The sequence below is a fragment of the Microcebus murinus genome, chromosome 11 (genome assembly GCF_040939455.1).
Source record: "Microcebus murinus isolate Inina chromosome 11, M.murinus_Inina_mat1.0, whole genome shotgun sequence".
NCBI lineage: Eukaryota > Metazoa > Chordata > Mammalia > Primates > Cheirogaleidae > Microcebus > Microcebus murinus.
Window position 1 is genome coordinate 56,959,249 of NC_134114.1, and position 23,091 is coordinate 56,982,339.

Consider the following 23,091-nt stretch of genomic DNA (forward strand, 5'->3'; position numbering starts at 1 on the left):
GGTGGGGTGGGGGAGGGGACGGGGGCGGTCGGACCCTCCCCCGCGAAGGGCGGGCTCCCGGACAGGGGCGCGCGCGGGGACCCGGTCGGCACAGCCACCGCCGGCACGATGGCATCAACCCGAGCCCCGGGGGCCAAGAAGGTGAGTGTCTTCCCTGCTGCCTTCCTCGCGGAGCCCCTGGTCCCTGGGCTCTGAGCGACTCTAGTTCAACTCCCGCCTCGGCCACTAGCCAAGCCCCGGGGCCTCGACAAAGCACCTGCGCTGGACGGCTCCCAGCCTCGGTTTCCCCAGCCGCGAGTTGGTTGACATTTACGGAGCCCTGTGCGGTGCCTGGCACTGTAACCGGAGTGCTTTACGCAAATCATCTCCTCAGCTCCATAAATTACGTCCATTTTGCAGGTGAGGAAACTGAGGCTCGGCGAGTCAGGCGACTAGCTCGGGGTCGCCGATCTACTGTCGGGTGGAGCGGGGACTCAGCCGCGCGCGCACAGTTTCCTCCCTCAGTCGACCGGCACTCACAGCTCCTCGGGTTAATGGGCCCCAGAGCTCCTCAGAGTTTCCCTCACGTTTTGGGAAAGTCAGCAGCCTGGCCCTGCGCGTCGCTGGCCGACCTGAAACCAGTCGCTGGCAGACACCCCGGAGCCGAGGGGCGGGTGGAGGTGGGGCGGGGGGCGGGGAGGGGGCTCGGCTTCCTCTCACCTGGCGGTCCCTGGCTCCAGGCCCCTTTCCCGGTAAGGTCCCCAGGTGTTGGCTTTATTCCCCAACCCCCCATTTCTACGTTGAGAGTGCGGCTGGGGGTGGAGGGAAGGGGTGGCTCAATAAGATTAGGAAGGGCCTCAACTTGGACAAAGGACATGCTGGAACCCTTCAAAGTAACTCACCTGAGCCGGCTAATTCAGAAGGCAGGGACGAGGGGAATATATACCTGGAAATGTGCACCTTCGATTTATTTATACTAAAAAGGAACAACCAAGATGCCTTACAATAGGGGACTTTCTAAATAAATGAAGGTCCATCCACTTTATAGGTTATCAGGCAGCCAATTAAAAAATTAAGCATGGGAACAGGCAAAGTGCTTTGGCAATGTTAAGTTACACAAGGCTGACACCAACTGTACAAAAAATATTTATATGTACACACTGTAAAGAAGGACACAATAATGGTAATAGTTACATAGGAAGTGGAATATGGGTTTTAAAAATATGTTTGGGAATATGCTTTTCGGATTATTAAAGTGAAATGTGGACATTAATGGAAATAAATTCAATAGAAAAAGAAGCAAAGAACATTGTGCTGACTTCTTTCTCTCAAATTCCTTTAATGCTGTGTTCATTTTTACTCTTCATTAAAAAAAAAAAAAGGTTTGTAAAATCCTCTGTCCCTATTCAATTTATCCAGGGACTCTGTGAGATCGTCACACACTAATCTATATTAATGTGTACCTATAAATTCAGGTGTTAGTAGGAAGGGACCGTAATCTCAACTCTCACCTCAACTAACAGGTACGTTTTAAGAATTCATTTAATTGCCACAGATAACACCTCCAAGTAGTTCTTTAATCCAAAAGAGCAGTCCTATTGGCAAATCTAGGCAAGAGAGGGAGATATTTTAGGAAGATTGGGTTTATGGTCACTTCCCACCACAGGGTAAAATTGATCTCCTCCTCTGAGTATGAATGGAGTTGCCCTGAGGCCAGACCTTACACATGGAGGTCTTAGGAATTAATATCTGCAAAAGGGAGGCATAAATGCATCCCAGAGCTCACTATCAGATCTAAGGCAGGTTCACTGCCAAACTGAAGGGAGGATGGAATGAAAATATAAATGTACTGCAAATTAATTTAACGTGCTCTTTAGTTTATGCATTCCAATCTTTGTCATTCCAGAGCTGTCTTTAGATCATACTGGTGTAGTAATTAATTGAGGTGGTAAAAAAAAAAAAAAGCAGTGAAGGAGGAGCTAAAAGATGCTCTGGATTCAAATCTTTGTAATTTATTTTGCTGATGGCTGTATAGAAAAATGGCAAATTTTAAATGTTGGACAAACATCCAGATAACAAATGAAAATGTATTTCCTTACATGAAGACAAGGCGAAAATATGTACTATAATTTCCTTAAAACCCCGGCTAATTTTCTGCTGAAGAGTGACATTATTTCTCATTGTTTAGGACAAAAAATCTAGCATATGATGTATCTGACAATTTCAAAACAGTCCTGTCTCTCTGTTTATTCCTAGCATAGTTTACTAACGGTCTACTTGTTAGGTACAATATGAGGTGGTAGGGATATAGACCAATAAGATATGGCATCCGGCATCTGGCATCAAACTGAGCATCTTACCATCAAACTGAGGAGACAGGTAAGTAACCAGACACTGCAAGACAGGTGGATGCAGGAATGGGGGATCTGCAAAGTAAGGAAGTCACAAAGGACGGGCAATCACAAGTGAGCGAGGGTTGGGCAAGGCTTTGCTCTGGCAGCAAAGGAAGATGGTTTAGAGGAGAGCTAGAGTGAATCCAGTGGAGGGAGGATGGGGGGACATATGACAAGAGTTTAATAGGTGCTCTTGTCATAACCCTGTGACAGATTGGATGTGGGAGATAAGAGACTAACCTATCACACCCAAATTCTGTGCCAATGTTTTTCTCCTCTAGAATTGTTTGGTGTGTAATATTAAATTTGATTCTTAATGTGGTTAGTGTATTAAAACATACCAGATTTTCAAGAAGACATTTTGTCTAGAATGACTATTCCTCTGATTCTCTTTTCTATATTTCTCAGTAGCAATTATCACATTATGCTGCGATTATTTGTTGACCTATTGGTCTTCCCCAAAGTAGCCAGACTTTGAGCTTGTTGAAGGTAGAGACCTTGTCTTATTCCAATGTTTACCCCACTTGCCTAGAACTATATCTGGCATGTAGGAAGGTCTCAATAAAAGCTTAAAGTTTAAGGTTGGTTTTTTTTTTATGTTTCAAAAGTACAAAATGAAAAGAATGAATTGCATTTTATGGGGGAAGTAGAGAGGTGAGAATCATAGTAAATATTAACATTTATGCCATATTCAGCTAAAATTTAGCTTTAGATATAGAAATGGAAAAATAACCAGAATCAGGGGTTCTCTCTGCCAAAACAGTGTTTATGATTAACACAGCTCACACAGTTGTGTTTCATTTGCCTGCCTTCTGCATGGACAGCAAAAAGGAGATGGTGTAGATATGGTGACCTGGTACTTAGCCCCAAATGTACCCTGTGTAATGTACTCTCTTGTTCTGCAGAAGAAAGAAAGCTAAACACATTTCCAGATTCCTTTGCAGCTAGGATTCTGATAAGAATTAGGACCCCCAATCAGATATACCTGTATGAGTCTGGGAAGGTAGAAGTATAACAGCATGGCCATAGTGCAGCACTCCAGTGTCGGTAACTATAGCAGCCTCTTTCGCCCTATATGGCATTTGCATAATATATTCCTGAAGCCAGCAGTTCCATACTGACTTCTTTTAGCTGTAGCAGAGGAAGTAGTTCCAGGCAGGCCAGTTCAATAGTGTTTTTCCAGTAGTCATTCCTGGGGGCCCAGTGCAAAATTTTTTGCACCCATTACTCTATATTAAACTCCTTTCTGCTCAAAATAGCTGCAGTGGTTTGTATTTCCTGCAGCTGAACTGGACACAGGGGATACAGCCAGAATGAACTCCCTCCCTTGTCAGTCATTCAATGCAGATTGAGAAATTGTTCAAGCCATATTTTGTCTCTCGTTTGGTTTAGTACTGTTAACAGGGCTGTCCTGAGAAGCAGAACAAAAGGGGCTCTGTGGGAAGATCCTCACATGTCTGCTTGAATTCCTGGTTGCTTTTATTAGATCCAGGAATAACTCAGGTAAGAACAAAGACTCCTGTAACCAAGATCAAATTAGTTTCACTCTTATTCTTTATTGCCTTTATGGTGTTCCAGCCTCCTGGAAAAAGACTGAAGAAAGTAATATATCTTGTATTGTGGCCAAAATGTGATCACAATTGTTTTGTTGCTCAGTGTCCTAGGAAGCTTGCTCCTGACACCTTGGGCCAGTGACTTTGGGTGATGATTGATTAGAGGAGAAATAGCAGGTGCCAGACGCTAGAACAAAGCAAGCCAGTTTCTTTCCAAAATCTATCTCCCTCCTTCTATGATAACAGAGTTGTGGCTGGACACAGGGGCATTTGCTGACGACATTTCCTGCCTTCCCTTGCAGTGAGGCGTAGCCATGTGGCTAAATTCTCACAGAGGGGGAGCGTGAGTATAAGTGATATGGGTCACTTCCAGGTCCAAGCTAAAAACTTTAGAATGAGCTTTACCATAATGTGTTTCCCCACCATTTGAGACAGAATATGAACATGACTCTGATCCAGTTCTAACCATGCTGAAGAGGACAGTACCCTAGGGCAGGAGTTGGCAAACACTTTCTGTAAAGGGCCAGATAGTAAATATTTTCAGCCTTGCAGGTCATAAGGTCTTGGATGTAAACTACTCAGCTCTGCTGTTGTAGTGCAAAAGTGGCCACAGACATTATGCAAACCAATGGGCAGGGTCCCAGTAGGACTGTCTTTGCAAACACAGGCTGTGTGCCAGATTCGGTCTGTAGGTGTCCATGTGCTGTGGAGGTTGGCAAAGTGCTGTGATGAAAGGGCTGTGCACTTTGGGACTGTTACATGAAAAAAAAATACACTACTTCTATTTAAGCCACTGTTTGGGAAGGACTCTTTTGTTATAGCAGCTTAGCTTCACCCGAAACCCAACACGTAGCCCAATAAGCTGCCTCTATATACCCTGCTTGTTGTCTTCCTTGGATTCAGGAACTGATAGGTTTCCTAGTGATTTCACAGAACTGCTATGGCTGGTTAGAACCAGCACCTGAGGCTTTTCTCCCCAATCCATATGTTGCCTTGTGTCCAGCTATGGGCAGGTCTGAAATGAATTGGCCTATTTTCAAGAACAGGTTGTATCTTCAACTCATGCAATCTATACAAAAGAGATCAGGATTGCTATGTGGAGTGGGGGCAGGATGTCGAGGGTTGCAGTGATCAAGAATGCATGTCTGAAAAGATGATACTTGACGAAAGAGCTGAAGAAGGTGTGGGGGTGAGCCATGCAGGCATCTGGGAAAGGCGTGTTTTAGACAAAGGGAACCTCAATCCACGGCTAACTGCTCTGTACACAACCTCCTAAGTAAGTTAGGGGTGGGCTAAATAGAAAGGTGGTAAACTAGAAAGAGACTAGATTAGGAATTTAAAGGCTAGGCAGTCTGCTTTTTTACTTACTTAACTCTGTGATCTTGGGCAAGTCACAACCTTCCTGAGCCTCAGTTTCCTCGTTTATACATGGGAATGAAAACCGTCTGTCCTGCCTCACTCACAGAGTTGTTGGGAGTGCTAAATGATAACATGTACAGGAACACACTGGACAGATGTAGGGCATGATTATGAAACATTGTGCCTGTTAGGATTATGTTCAGTGACTGACACAAAGAAGAGATTTATTTTTCTCACCTAACAGGAGGTCTAGAGGTGGGCAGCCCATGGCTGTTGTAGCTAGGCAAGGATGTTGTTAAGAAACCTATTATCAGGCTGGGTACGGTGGCTCATGCCTGTAATCCTAGCACTCTGGGAGGCTGAGGCGGGAGGATCGCTCGAGGTCAGGAGTTCAAAACCAGCCTGAGCAAGAGCGAGACCCCGTCTCTACTAAAAATAGAAAGAAATTAATTGGCTAACTAAAAATATACAGAAAAAAAAATTAGCCGGGCATGGTAGCACATGCCTGTAGTCCCAGCTACTCGGGAGGCTGAGGCAGTATGATTGGTTGAGCCCAGGAGTTTGAGGTGAGCTAGGCTGATGTCACGGGACTCTTGCCAGGGCAACAGAGTGAGACTCTGTCCAAAAAAAAAAAAAAAACTATTATCAGTTGATTTTGCCAGCCTTGGCTTGCAGCTTTCAATGGTGTGGCTGCAAGATGACTGCTGAGTCCTCCAGGCATTATTATATTAACATTCCAGCAAGGAAGGAGAAAAATAGACAAGACAGAAGGGAGTGAGTGTCCATAACAAGAAAGCAAAACTTTTCCAGGAACCCTCTGCTAATTCCCCCTGAGTCCCACTGGCCAGCACTGTGTCACAGGTCTATTCCTGGCAGCAAGGGAGCCTGGGAATTTTTTAAAAGATGGGAACATTGTCTCCCAACACAGAATACATTACCAAATAAGAGGAGAGAGAATGCACATTAGTTAGGCAACTGGCAGTGTCACCACAAACGTGTTGAAAAACCAAAATAACTATGATGGAGTCAGCATTTTCACTCTAATTTGACTCATTAAATATTGAGGAAAAAATAGTCACAGTCCTTTGATTACACAAAATAGGTACTTGGATTAGCCAAGAAATAAAGTATGCTCAATCTTTCTGAAATACTACTAGACATGATGTTAACAGAACTAGAGCCCTGAGAACATAATACCCCCCTTACCTAAAATTAGAAATTGCTTTTAGAAAAAAACAAGTGGAGGGGAGCTTGGGTGACTTTTTTTCTCTCTTCTTCAGGGTATTTTGGAACGTCTGGATGGTGGGGAGGTTGTGATTGGAGATGGCAGCTTTCTCATTACTCTGGAGAAGAGAGGCTACGTGAAAGCTGGGCTCTGGACTCCAGAGGCAGTAGTGGAACATCCAGATGCAGGTCGGTGCCCACGTTCCCTGAGAGTGTTTATCTGAGTGACATTTTGCTTAAATATGATTGAGAGAAGATCAAGAAATTATAACAAGTGTCTCTGTTTCACCTGCTAAAATTGCCAAGATGTGGAGACAATGGCAGTATGTGGGCTGAAGCATATGGAAGAAAATGACCTCTCTCTGTCTCTCTCTCTGTCTCTATCTCTGTCTCTGTCTCTCTCTCTCTCTCACACATACACACACTTGCATCTTCATGTATAGGCAGTGCTAAAATATATACCTTAATATTTGTCCCATGAAGATTTACCTGGTAGATGTTCAGTTTCCTTAAAATAGCGAAACTGTTATTGCTTCGTCTTCATCCTGCTGACGATGTGCATACGATGGCATAACCGTGTGCACAGTGAGGATGAGTAGTGGGAGGCACCAGCTTAACAGAGTACGGACAGCCCGGTTCTGGGGGTGTGACCAGCAAAGAAATAAATGCAATTTTACGTCATACTCCTGGCTGGAAAAAAACAAAAACTAGTTGGAGGTAGAAAATGTGATGGGATTGGTTTGTGACATCAAATTGGAACTTTAATTCTATTCTGACCCATCTTTATGTATTTGTTCTCTTAGTTAAAGTGGGAGAAGAAAGCCAAAGAATGAATGGGTGAAACAGAGTACAAGCTGAGAATGGAACTTTTGATTCAACACTCTGATTTTATTCATATATGCAAAGTGTATCAGACAAACCCAGGGTCCTGTCTTGGTTCTTCCACTGACCAGCTATGGGACCTTGGACAAGTTACTTGACCTCTCCAAGAATCCATTTCTTCCTCTGTTGCATGGGGGCACAACATGGACTTATTGGGAGAACTGGAGAGTTAACCCAGACAAAGTGCCCAGCATATCATACGACCCAGTGGCCACTATTATTGTTTCATCAGACACCCAGAATTCTGTGGTAGGACAGGACAAAGTTTGTGCCTCTGGTGCTCAGCAGGACGTTTTCATCTGACCGAAGAAGACTTGTTCTTAGTTTTAAATGATCTTTCTGCTAAACCAGGAAGAAAGTATTGAAATAGCTAAATGAAGGCTATAGGAATGGGGTCAAAGGTAGTGAAGAGAGAGAAAGGCATGGCTTTCCGATAGGCCCAGGACAGCTTTCAGACTGTTTTCTGATGTCCCCCAACGCTTGCTGCTGAATGGGTTTGATGTGGGTGCCACCCAGGTGCATTCTGCTCTCTGTGCGAATTTCCTCATTTTACTTTGCGGGCTGCCGACACTGACTGCAGTGGACCAGCTACATCCTTCACCACACTGCTCTATGAATAGACCTCTCTGAACCGAGAGACCCAGGGACGATTGGCCAAAGAGGCCTTAATCTCTGCATGTGTCTGCACCGGCCATTGAGGCCCTGAGGTCAGCAAGACAAAATGAGCCTCCTCTAACTGTACGCCCTGCCCTTGAATTCTACTGATTTTAATCTGTGACTTTTTATCAGTACCAGGTTTGAATTTGGGTGTGATTGAAAGAGATGGGAGTGAGTGAGCTGCTGCTGCAAATGGTAGCTTCTCTAATTTTTTATTTCAACTAAAAAAAAAAAAAAAAAAAAAAAAACTACTTTGTAGTTCGTCAGCTTCACATGGAATTCTTGAGAGCCGGAGCAAATGTCATGCAGACTTTCACCTTTTCTGCCAGTGAAGACAATATGGAAAGCAAGGTAACTGCGATGGTGGGAGAGGAGGAATCGCCTGTAACAAAAATAACCTCTTTGTGGGAAGCTATGGAACTGACTTGATGTCAGTTACTTACTATACTTTGTTATAAACTTACTATACTTTGTTACAAAATGCGCATAAATTTCTATTGATTCCTTATTATATAAACATATATACTAAATAAATGAGGTTTTCCTGCCCCTTTAGGTAGAGGAGGGATAACCGGGAGAGAATAAACCCCTGGAAAGGCATGGCCATCCTTCCGTGCTATTTTTTGGAGAGAAAGAACACTTCATAGATGTTCTCATTGTCTTCTCAATTCACATTCTTCTCTTCCCCATTGTCCATTTGGAGACAAGGAGGTCCTTTAAAAAACCACAACATTGACCTAGAAATAAGAAAAATTGGATTTGACATCCAACTGCCACCTATTGGCTGTGTGACTATATAAGACACTTAACTCCATTGAACACTGGTTTTCTCTCTGCAAAATGGAGGTAACAGCAATGCTTAAGTTCTTAGACCTGCTGCAAAGAATAGGTTAGATGAAGGATGTGGAAGCATTGTGAAATATTCTGCAAATGTAAAATACTAATACTTGTAAGTGTTAATGCCCATTTACTCATTCAACCAACCAACATGTACTGAGTGCCTGTTGTAGTCCATTCACTCTGCTAGATACAAAGATGCTACAAAGGCATAGACCCTGTTCTGAAGAGGGTCACAGTCAAGTGTGGGAGGCAAACAAATAAAGGTATTATAATCCAGCGTAGTGAGTACGATATTGGAAATAGAAGGTCATGGTAACTGAGGAGATGAACCCCTGCTCTGCTGGTCTTCTCATACTGTGGTTTATACTGGCGACTTATACTCATCCTACTTGCTCATGGCTCCCCTTGGTTATCTGGTACACTTTACCTTTCAAATGCCAGGCTCCCCATCTGAACTCTTGCCCTCTCACCCCAGTGGGAAGATGTAAATGCTGCTGCCTGTGACCTCGCCAAGGAAGTGGCTGGCAAAGGTGATGCTTTGGTGGCAGGGGGGATCTGCCAGACATCAATGTACAAATACCACAAGGATGAAGCTAGAATTAAAAAACTTTTTCGACAGCAGCTAGAGGTTTTTACCAGGGAAAATGTGGACTTCTTGATTGCGGAGGTAAGCCTAGTATTAGAGGACAAAGATTAAACCTGTTTTGACAAGAATAACTGCATAGTCTTCACATTTGACGAGGGTATTGGACTGGCTCATGCCCTCATTTCTTCTGTGTGGGTGGTCAAAGGTTTATTTAAATGAACAGAAGTCAAGGCCAACGTCCCCTCCCTTGGGTGCTAGGTGCTCTGTGGAGCCAAAGGACAGACTCGGGAGTGGCCTGACCATGGCCTTTGGTTCTCTAAGGTCTGGTGGTTGCAGCAGCTGACTCAGGGCACCCTACAGCCTGGGGTGAGAGGGAGGGGACAGTGGCTCATGGAGCACCTTCTCCCAAGGAAGAGGCCAGGCCGGAAGGCTCTGCGTGTGTGGGCCAGGGCTGTGTGGGAGCAAAACCCAGGGAGAGGGGAGCTACTCAGCCTCATGAGGGCCCCACCAAGAGTTCTTAGCACCGAGAGAACTTGCCCGCCTTATCCTTCTCCATCCATGCCGTGCTCACTCCTGCCTCTCTGCTTTTGCTCAAACTGTAACATGAGTGACATTTTGAAGACAGAATCAGTAAGAATTGATTGTCACTGATTGACATGAAGGCCCAGAACATTCTCTTCCCTCCACCTCCAGAAAGAAAGCCCTCATTCCCCATTTCCCAACACAACTGCCACTTCCTGGGGTCAAGTCCTAAACCTAAGTCTTCCCCTTGAACAAGAAAGTAGCCCCCAAATAGTTATTTGCCCCAATCACACTACTGATCTCTAATGCAAACCTTACCTCATCAGCCTCCCTAAGGCTCTGTTTTGCCTAAGGCTGGCCAGCCCACCTGGGAACAGTCACCTGCGGAGACTGGCATGGACTCTGCCCTCTGTGTTTTCCAGATGGATGGGAACACAGCTTGGTTTAAGAACCTGTCTTTTCATTCTGTCTGTCACTTTTCACACCCTGTTTTTGCAGAATTGCAAAAGCAGTTCTAACTCAAGAGGGAAAAAGGAGATTTCTGCTGGGTTTTTCCCAGTTGCCTGTAAGGTCAGCTTTTCAATTGTGTCACTTAAAGGGTGTTCCTGGGAAGCACCTTGTACGTGGAGTTTACCAGCCAAGGCGTCCTGTCCACCCACCACTGGCAAAGAAACTTAGTTGTTGTCTTTCCCACTCTGTGCCTCAATTTTCTTATCTGGGAGAATCATCATATTTCCCCTCCTACTTAGTGAAGCACTTGTGATTATCTAAGTAGAAGTGAATTAAAAGCACTTTGAAGTATAAAGCATGGCAAACTATATTATTATTATTATTATTTTCCTGAGACAGAGTCTCACTCTGTTGCCCATGCTAGAGTGCCGTGGCGTCAGCCTAGCTCACAGCAACCTCAAACTCCTGGGCTCAAGCGATCCTCCTGCCTCAGCCTCCTGAGTAGCTGGGACTACAGACATGAGCTACCATGGCCAGCTAATTTTTTCTATATATTTTTAGTTGGCCAATTAATTTCTTTCTATTTTCAGTAGAGACGGGTCTCACTCTTGCTCAGGCTGGTTTTGAACTCCTGACCTTGAGTGATCCTTCCGCCTCAGCCTCCCAGAACGCTAGGATTATAGGCGTGAGCCACCACCTGGCCCAAACTATATTATTTTTCAGAGATTACTCTAGTTCCATAAAAGATCAGTCCAAAATTTGTTAGTAAAACCTCTGTTCCTTCAAAATTATGATTTTAAATACTCAATTACTTTTAAACCCTTTTAAAAATAGCAGTCATCATCTCACTGAATCAATGACCCCTGAATGAAAAACTATATACTATTGTTAAAGGAATTAAAATATTTACTCAGAAAAGTGTTCTTTAGTCAATGTGATAGAGACACATTTCTTAGCAAGTTTTATCACAATTATATATTTGGTAATTCTTACAACTGTTTTGCAACAATTTGCTTTCTACTATTCAAACTCTGCCTTATATTTGGACCACTAGAAAAAGTGACATTTCTCTTAGTATTTTGAGTATGTCGAAGAAGCTGTGTGGGCTGTGGAAGTCTTAAAAGAATCGGGTAAACCGGTGGCAGCGACCATGTGCATAGGCCCCGCGGGAGACATGCACGGTGTACCGCCTGGGGAATGCGCCGTGAGGCTGGTGAAGGCAGGTAATCTGGACCCATGCTGTGGGAAAGTTCAGTTGTTGTTTATGAAATTTAACAAAGTCTGCCTGGTATTGTGAGAGTAGTTTGGAAATAAAAGAATGAACTGGAATTGGTTTCCTTATCTGTAAATCTTGGGAGGTGGAGGGAGATAACTAATTTCTAAGGCACCTATTAAAAACTATTAAAACATAGGATAAACAAACAAATAAATGGGTAATAAAATGTAAAAGTCCTTTATTTCTTTGTGTAGGGGCTTCCATTGTTGGTGTGAACTGCCGATTCGGGCCCGGGACCAGCTTGAAGACGGTGGAGCTCATGAAGGAGGGCCTTGGGGCCACGGGGCTGAAGACCCACCTTATGGTGCAGTCCCTGGGGTTCCACACGCCGGACTGTGGCAAAGGCGGGTTTGTGGATCTCCCAGAATATCCCTTTGGTAAGCTCAGGTGCATATTTGAGGTCCTTGTGTTTGTCATCATGACAAAATTCAAACAGCTACAATAAACTATTGTAAAGTTTTGTAATACAAGATTGCATAAGATAAAAACTGTCGGCCGGGCGCTGTGGCTCACGCCTGTAATCCTAGCTCTTGGGAGGCCGAGGCGGGCGGATTGCTCAAGGTCAGGAGTTCAAAACCAGCCTGAGCAAGAGCGAGACCCAGTCTCTACTATAAATAGAAACAAATTAATTGGCCAACTGATATATATATAAAAAATTAGCCGGGCATGGTGGCGCATGCCTGTAGTCCCAGCTACTCGGGAGGCTGAGGCAGAAGGATCACTCGAGCCCAGGAGTTTGAGGTTGCTGTGAGCTAGGCTGACGCCACGGCACTCACTCTAGCCTGGACAACAAAGTGAGACTCTGTCTCAAAAAAAAAAAAAAAAAAAAAAAAAAACTGTTAGCCAAAAATGAGCTGTCCGAAGAATGCATAATGTAAAGTTTACAGTGTTTTAACTGGGAAAACAAACATCCATCAGGGTATCTCTCATTTGAAAATGGGAACAGTGATGGAAACGCCATAATTATTTCATTACAGGACTGGAGCCCAGAGCCGCCACCAGATGGGACATACAAAAATACGCCAGAGAGGCTTACAACCTGGGGGTCAGGTACATCGGCGGGTGCTGTGGATTCGAGCCCTACCACATCAGGGCAATCGCGGAGGAGCTGGCCCCTGAAAGGGGATTTTTGCCTTTGGCATCTGAAAAACATGGTAGTTGGGGAAGTGGTCTCAATATGCACACCAAACCCTGGATTAGAGCAAGGTAGGAATTTTTAAATTTATATTCTCATTATTTTTCTTTAATCTCGTTTTATTGTTGTAAACTCTATGCATGCATATGGTAACTAATAAAAATTGAAAAAGTTTAGAAATTTATAAAATGAAAAACAAAAGTTGCCCCCTCCTGACACCAGTCTCATTCCTAGAGGTATCTTTAGTCCATCTGGGCTGCTGAAACAAAATATCATAACCTGGGTGGCTTATAAGCAACAGAAATTTATTTCTTACAGTTCTGGAGGCTGGGAAATTGAAGATCCAAAGCACCAGCAGATTTGGCGTTTGGTGAAGGCCTTCATTTCATAGGCAGTGCTGTCCTGCGGTGTCCTCACGTGGTAGAAGGGGCAAGGCAGCCTCCTGGGGCCTCTTTTATAAAGGCACTAATCTCACTCGTGTGGGCCCCACCCTCCTCAATTAATCACCTCCCAAAGGTCCCAACATGTAAACTCTGGAGAGACACATTCAGACCATAGCACAGAGGAAACCAATTTGTTATTTGTGTTTTGAAGTCTCGTGACTATTTCTTGTTTTATCAGTTTTAGGCAGTAATTATTGATAACTTTTATGAAAGCTAAGAAATTTAAGTCACATAATCTTCTACTTTCCTCTCCACCCCCATTCTCTTTTTCCCAGTTTTGATTCACTATATTCTTATCTCTTCTATTGGTTATCTTTTAAGTTGAAATTATATATTTAACCACCTGCTTCTTAATTCATCAATATAAGGCAGGATCTCTTGACTCCACTGTCTGTAAAATAAGAATTGATTCCCTTCTGCTTCTCTCCACCTTTCCTCTCTCATCTACCTCTTGGCTTCTTTAAGTTAAGCCATTACTTTTACATCATCAAGGTTAATAACCATCATGTTCTGTTGTGTTATTATCATTAATTCCTCTAAGCTTTATCTGTAGGTTGATGCTAAAAATATAAAGCCAGTGAATAACAATTACAATATTATTTTTCTTTTTCTTTTTTTTTTTTTTAAGCTAGTCAAGCGTGGTTGTGGGGGGAGACAATGTCAATTACAATATTATTATAATTGTTATTAAATAAGCAGGACTCATGAAATAGAATCAGAACTCAACTTTAGTTTTGTCTATTTAAACCTGCTCAATGGGTAAATTCCTTCCTTTGTGCCTATTTGAAAACACTGACATGCCCCAGGACTTCTCTGGGCACTCTTAGACAATGGAAAGTCCCATAATCACTTTATTTAACAGACAGAGTCTCAATTCAGTAATCAAAAGTGTTTGATTTCATGTAAAACCAAAACTTGGAACTTAAAACTTACTTTGAACTGAAAACTTCTCCTTTTGTCCAGCAGAAGCCTTCAACAGGGAGGAAACCAGGAAAGGCCAATCTGCCCCTCTCTCTCTCTGCTTTGTGCCTCCAACCCTCCCTTCTCATCTTGCTACCAGGGTATCTGCCCTCTGCAGATTCCAAGTAAGAAGAGAGAGGATGGGAAAGGGAGTAAGACTATTAGTGCTTGACTGGCAGCCTGACAGGAAGACTGCATTCCGAGCCTGGCAGGTCTTCATGAGTACTTCCATGGTCCATCAGAGCCACCCACTGGAAACTTTTGTCTGTACTTCTCGTGCCACAGGCATTTTTCTTTGACTGCTACTTCTCCCTCAGAGCCTGGCTATATCAGTAAGTCACTCCAGATATAACGTATTCTTGGGTCCCCTTTTCCTTCTGGGTGACTCTCTTGGGCCAGATTTTAGATACTTCAAGTTGGCTCTCTCGCTCCCATTAGGCTCAAAATGGCTTTCACCCCTCCTGTCTATAGGCAGATCCTGAGAGTGTGGTCTGACCCCACACCTGTGCTTGTGAGCACCCTCTTTGCTCACAAGCAAAGTAGCTGGCCCATTGTTCTTTTGTGATCCAAACATTCTAGTATAGAGTCAGGTAAGTCATCTGACTGGTTCTTGGCCACCAAATTTGAAATTTCTGCAAAGTGTCTGTCTTGCAACTCTCTTTAATACCTGATTTCTATCATATCTCAGTGCCTCCAATAGAACTTCTAAACTAATAGCCTATTCAATGAGTGATTTTCTAAACATTCGCTGCAGAACAAAGTGGTATGCATGAGACCATGGAGAAAGACAAACAATCTTATTTTGTAAAAGTAGAACCACTGTAGGAGAATGTTCCAAGGGTCAAGTTCAAATGGATTCTCTTCTCTTACATTTTATGGGCCATCCAAATCCATGCAGTATTTCACTATGCTTCAGACTTGGACTGACTTTATACAGCATTTGGTTTTTTAGGGGTTTCTAATTAACTTCCTTTTTCATTGCTGAAAAAAATAACAGGCCTTCACTTTCTCTGAGGTCTTCCAATTTCTAAATTATACTATTTGTTACAGTCAATCCTTTATTATTGAAGACATTTTTCTTAGGGCCCCCTGAATTACTGTTCTGTTTCGGATTATTGCATGTGTGATATACTTTTTCTCTTTTCCCTTTCTCTCTCTCTATATATATATATATTTCACACACACACATGCACACACACATAATATATATGTATATGTATATATACACACACGTTTATGTGTATATTTTGTAAAAATCTATCAACACAATGCCACCCCATCTCCTAGAAACCAGTACAATCTGTGCTATATTCTCCCCTCTGTTCAGTGCTGTTATGTATTTAATCCACTTTGCATTTCTTTATTCATTTCAGTGGGATTTGAAGTAGCCTTTATACTTGAACTGGAACAACGTTCCTAATGTAAATTTATTTAGGTTGTAAAAGTAGGCAAGAAACCATTTAGCCAAACCTTTCTTCTGAGAGATATGGATATTTACCAGAGAAGATGGTTTTTACAGGTGTCACATTTAGAAAAAATAAAAAAGCACTAAATATAAATATAATTAAAAAGTGGGGAAAGCATACTTTGGTGATAATTAAAATAATGTAAATAAATGAAAAATAGCTTATTTAATTATAATCTGCTAGGAATCCTGAAAGCTCATTAGCTATTAGAATCAAAACATTATTCTAGGCCGGGCGAGGTGGCTCACGCCTGTAATCCTAGCACTCTGGGAGGCTGAGGTGGGGGGATCAATCGAGGTCAGGAGTTTGAAACCAGCCTGAGCAAGAGCGAGACCCCATCTCTGCTAAAAATAGAAAGAAATTAATTGGCCAACTAATATATATAGAAAAAATTAGCCAGGCATGGTGGTGTATGCCTGTAGTCCCAGCTACTTGGGAGGCTGAGGCAGGAGGATTGCTTGAGCCCAGGAGTTTGAGGTTGCTGTGAGCTAGGCTGACGCCATGGCACTCACTCTATCCTGGGCAACAAAGTGAGATTCTGTCTCAAAACAAACAAACAAACATTATTCTATAGACTAAAGCAAGACACTCCTTATACCCTGAACTCCCAAACTTACTGATACTTGCAGAAATTTATGATTACACAAAAAACCTGTATAAACCCCAGATTTCTGACATTTCATCATCTAAAAATATTGATTTATTGTTTTGTAAATAATGTGACAAAAATTGAAAAAATATATTTAACACAAAGGTCTGACCAGAAACCTTTGAACTCTTCTTTGTCTAACAACAAGAAATAAATACTAAAAAAAATAATTTGTATTACTTTCTTACTTTTGATCTTTGATTCATTACATTAAAAACTGTTTTCATATACTATACCTCTCACTATATTGAAATATTGAGTAGAGTTAGAAAGACTCTTAGAAATTTCAGAATGAATATAATTCATAAAAGCATGTAAAATTGAAACATTGTCTATTTTTTTTTTTTTTGAGACAGAGTCTCACTCTGTTGCCCAGGCTAGAGTGAGTGCCATGGCATCAGCCTAGCTCACAGCAACCTCAAACTCCTGGGCTCAAGCGATCCTGCTGCCTCAGCCTCCCGTGTGGCTAGGACTACAGGCATGCGCCACCATGCCTGGCTAATTTTTTCTATGTATATTAGTTGGTCAATTAATTTCTTTCTATTTATAGCAGAGACGGGGTCTTGCTCAGGCTGGTTTCAAAGTACTGACCTCAAGCAATCCACTCACCTTGGCCTCCCAGAGTGCTAGGATTATAGGCGTGAGCCACCCTGCCCGGCTCATTGTCTATTTCTGAAAGGTGGTATGAAACCTAAGGATTGTTATTGAGGATAAAAGCGTCAGAAAATCCCCTGGCATTAACAGATATGGATATGTTTTTATGTCTGTATGTTGAAACAAAAGTTCACTTTATCCTGGATGTTCACCAAATTTTGAGCGTGTGTGTGTGTGTGTGTGTGTGTGTGTGTGTGTGTGTATGTGTATGCACATGTGTGACCTATTGGACTTATAAAATAGGTATGACTCTTTTAATTAATTAATCACATACATTTTAAACCACAGGGCTAGAAGAGAGTACTGGGAAAATCTGCTGCCAGCTTCAGGCAGGCCTTTCTGTCCTTCGTTATCAAAGCCAGATGTCTAATGAGTAGTAAAAGAAAACACTGAAATAATAGATCAGAAAGATCAAAGAAGTTGTCCTCCGCCCCACGTGGAACACTTGCTCACCATCATCCTCTGCCTGTCCTGCTGTCACCAGCTGCTGAGAAGGTGACGTGCTGCAGCCCCTTTAGTTTGACCCATGCCTGCATATTGAGCTCGTGCTGTGGTTAAGCCCCTCCACGGATGCTGGATGCTGCCGGGGATGCAAGGGGGAGATGCCGCTCGTCCCCTACGGACTTACCGTCCGGGAATGCTGCCGGGCCTTCTGCTGGAGATCACTGAGAACAGCCGAACTTGTCTAGGGTGAATTTGACATTTCAAAATAATCAGAAGTCACTGAAAACCAAATCTAGTGAATAGCTCAAGCGACTAAGCTAGATGCTTGGGGGAGATGGAGCAACACTCTAGAGCAATGTGTATGTTTTCCTTTAAATGATTTGTGTTATAACTCCAAAGACAATCCCAAAAGAAAAGATGTGAGAAAATGTTTTGAACAATGTCAGGAGTATTGAAATAAGTGTATAACCTTCCAAAGTGATTACTTTCAAAGATGATTTTCACTTAAAGGTGTTAGGTCCTGGAATTTTTTAAATGTCTTTACAATCACAAATAACTAGGTTATAAACTGTGTAAGGGTGAAGATCATGTGATAAGTTTCTTACAATTCTCCTTATTTAGCACTGTGTTAGACATAATAATATACTAGATGCTCAATGAAATACTTACTGTTAATTGTTTAAAATAAGTAAAAATAGAGAAACAGAAGATCTTTTTAAAAGTCAGAGTTCAAATCTATCTTGGTCTAATATTTTCTTATGTTTGTGTTATTTGCTATATGCCGGTTTCTCTTTTTTTCACAACAATGTATCAATTTGTGACAATTAGTAAAATTAAGAATAACTCACCTTTTGTAGCATTTGAATATTTAAAATTTCACAGGCACTCTTTGGGACAATAATAACAAATATTTATTACCTATTATGTCCTAAACTTTGTTCTAATATATATAAAGAAGAACAAATATACATACACATATATATACTGTTTTATATATATATATATATATACACACACATATATTTTTTCCACAAGAATTAAAAATGAGAATGTGTTTTTAACGTAGTAGTTTATAAATGAGGAAACTGAGGTCTAATGAAGTAACTTGCCTGAGGTCACACAATTAGTAAATGTGGGATTAGTAAATTGGGATTTGAACTCACATGGTCTGGCTCTAGAATCCATGTTTTCAACCAACCTGTTGCACTGCACACAGCTGCTGCTTTTATCAAAGTCTGTCCACATTTTTCTGTTGCTGAGTTTAAGGTATTTTTATCAACTTCCCTTGCTATAAATTACTCCCTCAGTCCTGACATGGTTGTTCCTGTAATGTTGACAACCTAGAATTCATTCAATGTTGCCACTTTCCCATAATACTGCACAACCCCACCCTGCTGGAAATTAGAGAATGAATAATTTACCTTCATCTCAAGGCCTCTGGGGTCCTTCAGAGTGACTAATCCAAACTGCTAATTAAGCGCCTGAATATCTTTGCCAGCATCTCCAACAAGGACCATCCAGTCTCTGTTTACCTTCCAGCAGGAACTCACTACCTCTCAGGATTATTTACTTCTTTTCAAGCTGCATCTCATTCTTGGAACATTATTCCATATAGCAACCAGAAACCTATTTATCTACAACTTCCACTTATTGGCCCAAATATTAGACTTTGACACCCATAGAACAAATTTATGGTTTCTTCCATGTGATAAGTGATAAATCTTCAAAAATTTAAAGATAGCTGTTAATGCTTTCCTATACTTACTCTTGATTTCCTCCAACAAAAACGCAAAGGTTTTCAAGATGTGCTTTGTCATATATTAACCTGTGTGATATTAGATGATTACTTAACTTTTCTATCTTAATTTCTTCATCTGGGTTTGGTGCAGTGGCTCACATCTGTAATCCCAGCATTTTGGGAGGCTGAGGTGAGAGAAGTGCTTGAGGACAGGAGTTCGAGACCAGCCTGAGCAACTTACTGAGATCTTGCCTCTACAAAAAATTTAAAAATTGGCTGGGGATTGAGGCATACACCTGTAGTCCTAGCTACTTAGGAGGCTAAAGTGGGAGGATCACTTGAGCCCAGGCGTTTGAGGCTACAGTGAGCTATGATCGCACCACTGCACTTCAGCCTGGGCAACAGAGCTTTAAGACCCTGTCTCTTAAAAAAACAAAAAATTCCTTATCTGTAAAATGATGGTAAAAATGAAATAGAACCATCCTTATTGGGGTGCTATGAAGATTAAATGAGATAACAAGATACTTAGGCACAGTGCCTGGAATATAGTAGGTAGCCATTGCACATTATATAGTGTAATATAATTATGTGACTTGATTTTCAGCCCTCATCCTCATGGTGACTGACTCTCTTCTGGGCATACTCTGTTATCAAACCCTCTGCTTATTTTAGTACTTGGTCTTGAACACCACACGCCAGGAGTGGACTGCTCACACTATAACTGCCTGCTTAGTGTGTGGAGAGGGCAGTGCACGGCACTGTGAGAAGAGCAAGCGTGAAGAGGCTATGTAGGGCAGGGGAGTGGTCCTCCACTCTGAATCCCTTCCTTGGGTTTGCCCCAGCACAAACTAAGACCTTCGTCTGGTTTCACAGTATACAGTTTAAAAGTGGTATAACAAAAATAAATTACATATGGTTAAGTAGTAAGGAAGTGTTTTTAAATTTAGGTCAATTGGTCCATAAAAAATGAGTATCAGTGGAGGCCCATATTATCAGAGAGCAGCTCATTTAGACTTTCAGAAAGAGTAAAGGCAATCATCAGCTTTTCAGATTGACAGTTGTGATGTATGCAAAAATAGAATTAAAATACATCCTTCAGAAGGTATTAGTCACAGGAGTGACATGGGTTGAAAGATGTGAATAAGGACAATAATAAGGAAAAATGAGTTTGAAGAAGATATGCAGACAGACCAAGAGTAACAAGAGAAGATGAGACGTGACATAAAGATCAGCCTGAGCAATAGTGTAGGCTACACCCACTTGATGAAATTGTGTGCAGCCATGGAAAATTGTGTTCAAGAAGCGTATTTAATAACCTCATTGTGTGTGCTGCTTTGCTTTGATGACTTGTAGTCTGAACATTATTGATAGGACAAAAGTCATTATGGTTTCTCAAACATGCATTTTCACCTTGGGTATACTAAGTACAATGGCCTGGAATAGGATGTTGATGAGGCTAAAGTTGATAAGACTTCCAAGAGATAAGCAAGTAGACCAATAAAGTAAAAATTTAAAAGATTTCCTACATTGAAAGACTCCAAAATTTACATAGTGATTGGATCACACCTTAAGTAATATTAAAAACGTATTGAGAAAAAGTATTTCAAATCATTTCAACTCCAGTTTAATCACTATGCCCCAACAAAATAAGGTCCAGAAAGTATGCTTAGTACTTTCTGTCTTCTGGAAATGCTAGAAAACACATTTGAATAGTTAAAAATATTGGAAAAACAGAGACAAAATTATGATTTTATGCAGATGAAATGGTTATACAGCTAGAAGTTTCAAGAAGATCATCTGAAAAACTGTTACAGACAATAGGAGAATCCAGTAATGTGGCTGATTAAAAACTTTACAAAAGCCATTGCTTTTCTATATACACTCAACAACTATGTCGAAAGCACAATGGAAGAAGAGGTCTATTTTACATTTTTAGCAAAATGATTAAATATCTAGGAATAAAGTTTATGGGAAATATACAAGAGCTATTGAAAGAAATTTGGGATGCTACTGTAGTATGCAGAATAAGATTTGAATAAATCTGTACACATACTCATAGAAAGACAATTACTTTAAGATGTCAAGCTATTCCAAACTGCTTAATAAATGCAATATAATCCCAACGAAAAATTCCATCAGGATCGAGGGGAAATAGACATGCAAACTCTCAAGTTCATAGGCAAAAAAGAAATGTAGGGATTATGGGAAAGTTAGAAAAAGAAGGATAGTGAGGAAAGTGTGGCCTTGCTGGACAATCACCATATATAACATACAGTAATTAAAATCACTGGTTACTTGTATTAAAAAAAATCAGTGGAACAGGCTAATATATATTACATATTAATAGAGTTAATGCATGATAAAGGGGGCATTTCAGGTCAGTAAGGAGAAGCTGGATTATTTAGCAATGATAGACCATTGATCAACCACCTAGAAACAAAAAGCTGGATCTCTTAGAATAAGTTCAAGGTTGATCAAAGTTTTGATAAGTCTATAAAAGAAAATCCCATATGAAAAAAAAATCTGGTAAATTTTACCATACAAAAAAATTAGGCTGGTGACTCATGCCTATAATCTTAGAGCTTTGGGAGGCCGAGGCAGGAGGATCACTTGAGGCTAGGAGTTTGAGACCAGCCTGAACAACAGCGAGACCCGTTTCTACTAAAAATAGAAAAATTAGCCAGGCATAGTGGTGCACTCCTGTAGTCCCAGCTACTAAGGAGGCTGAGGCAGGAGGATTGCTGGAGCCCAGGAGTTTGAGGTTGCTGTGAGTTAGGCTGATGCCACTGCACTCTAGGCTGTATGACAAAGTGAGACCCTGTCTCAGAAAAAAAAAAAATTTTAATATATGAACACATACAAAAAATACTCTAAACAAAGGTGAAGTCAGATGGGAAAACTGTGTAATGGGGATCAGAGTAACCACTCTTGAATTGCTTTAGTTCAACCCTCCCCCGACCCACACGGATGTTATAAGGGTGCTCACCTATGAGATTGGCATTCAGAACCCTACTCCATCCCATTTTCTTGGGCTTACCAGTGTTATGAGAGGGAGATATACAGCTGGGGACCAAGCAAAGTGTTGGGGTCAGCACTGGTGTTATCGCCACCACCCCTACTTACTGGTCACTCTTGCAGGTGCAGGATGGGATGCAGTGAGTCAGGTGCCCCAGGAAGCACAGAGCTGCTAGTGGGGATGATGAGAGGGCCAAGGAGCTGGACCTGCAGGCACTGACAAGGAGCCCAGACAACATCCGAGCATTCACACCTTGTCCCCCAACATGGTACCTGCCGACTTCACTTGACTCTTCCCATCCCAGGTAGTAGGTCCTCTCCCTTTTTGGGCAACTTCTAGGGATCAGATCTCAGCACCTGTGTCCCTCACATACACTTCATACTGCTTCTTCCCATTTCCCTCAATGCCCACAACCATTTAAGATTTTCATAAAAACCCCTTTTCCTCCTGATCTGTTATTACAATAGGACATCACACCAAAAGCAATGGAAAAATGAAGTACTCTCTCCTCAAAGGCACCCTTATTAGAGGTGGGGAAACGAGGGGTGCAGGGAAACACGGGGTGGGGGAGAATAATAAATTTACAGATTAAAGCAATCTGAATGCTAATATGTTGCCACAAATATTTGCACACATATGATAAATTAAGGGAGACTTTTCTGAATCTATAAATGAGGAAATAGATTACCTTAACCTACTAACTATAGGAAAAAATAAGCAACACATTCAAAATTAGGTAACTACAGAGCAAAACAACAATGGGATACCTTTTTTCACTTATCAACAAAGACCATAAAGTTAATAATATCCTATGCTGATGAGGATGCAGGGGAAAAAGGTGTTCTCATATAATACGTACACTCTT

General features: G+C 41.7%; 1 protein-coding gene across 1 annotated transcript; it reads left to right on the forward strand.

The window, feature by feature from the left end:
• Window positions 1-48: 48 nt before the first annotated feature.
• BHMT2 (betaine--homocysteine S-methyltransferase 2) lies at window positions 49-18,319 on the forward strand. The gene is made up of 8 exons (XM_076008140.1): window positions 49-141; window positions 6,565-6,697; window positions 8,307-8,398; window positions 9,363-9,554; window positions 11,521-11,668; window positions 11,916-12,098; window positions 12,699-12,927; window positions 17,317-18,319. Exons 1-8 carry the CDS (start codon window positions 109-111, stop codon window positions 17,396-17,398), a joined length of 1,092 nt encoding a protein of 363 aa, XP_075864255.1. The 5' UTR covers window positions 49-108; the 3' UTR covers window positions 17,399-18,319.
• The last annotated feature ends 4,772 nt before the right edge of the window (window positions 18,320-23,091 follow it).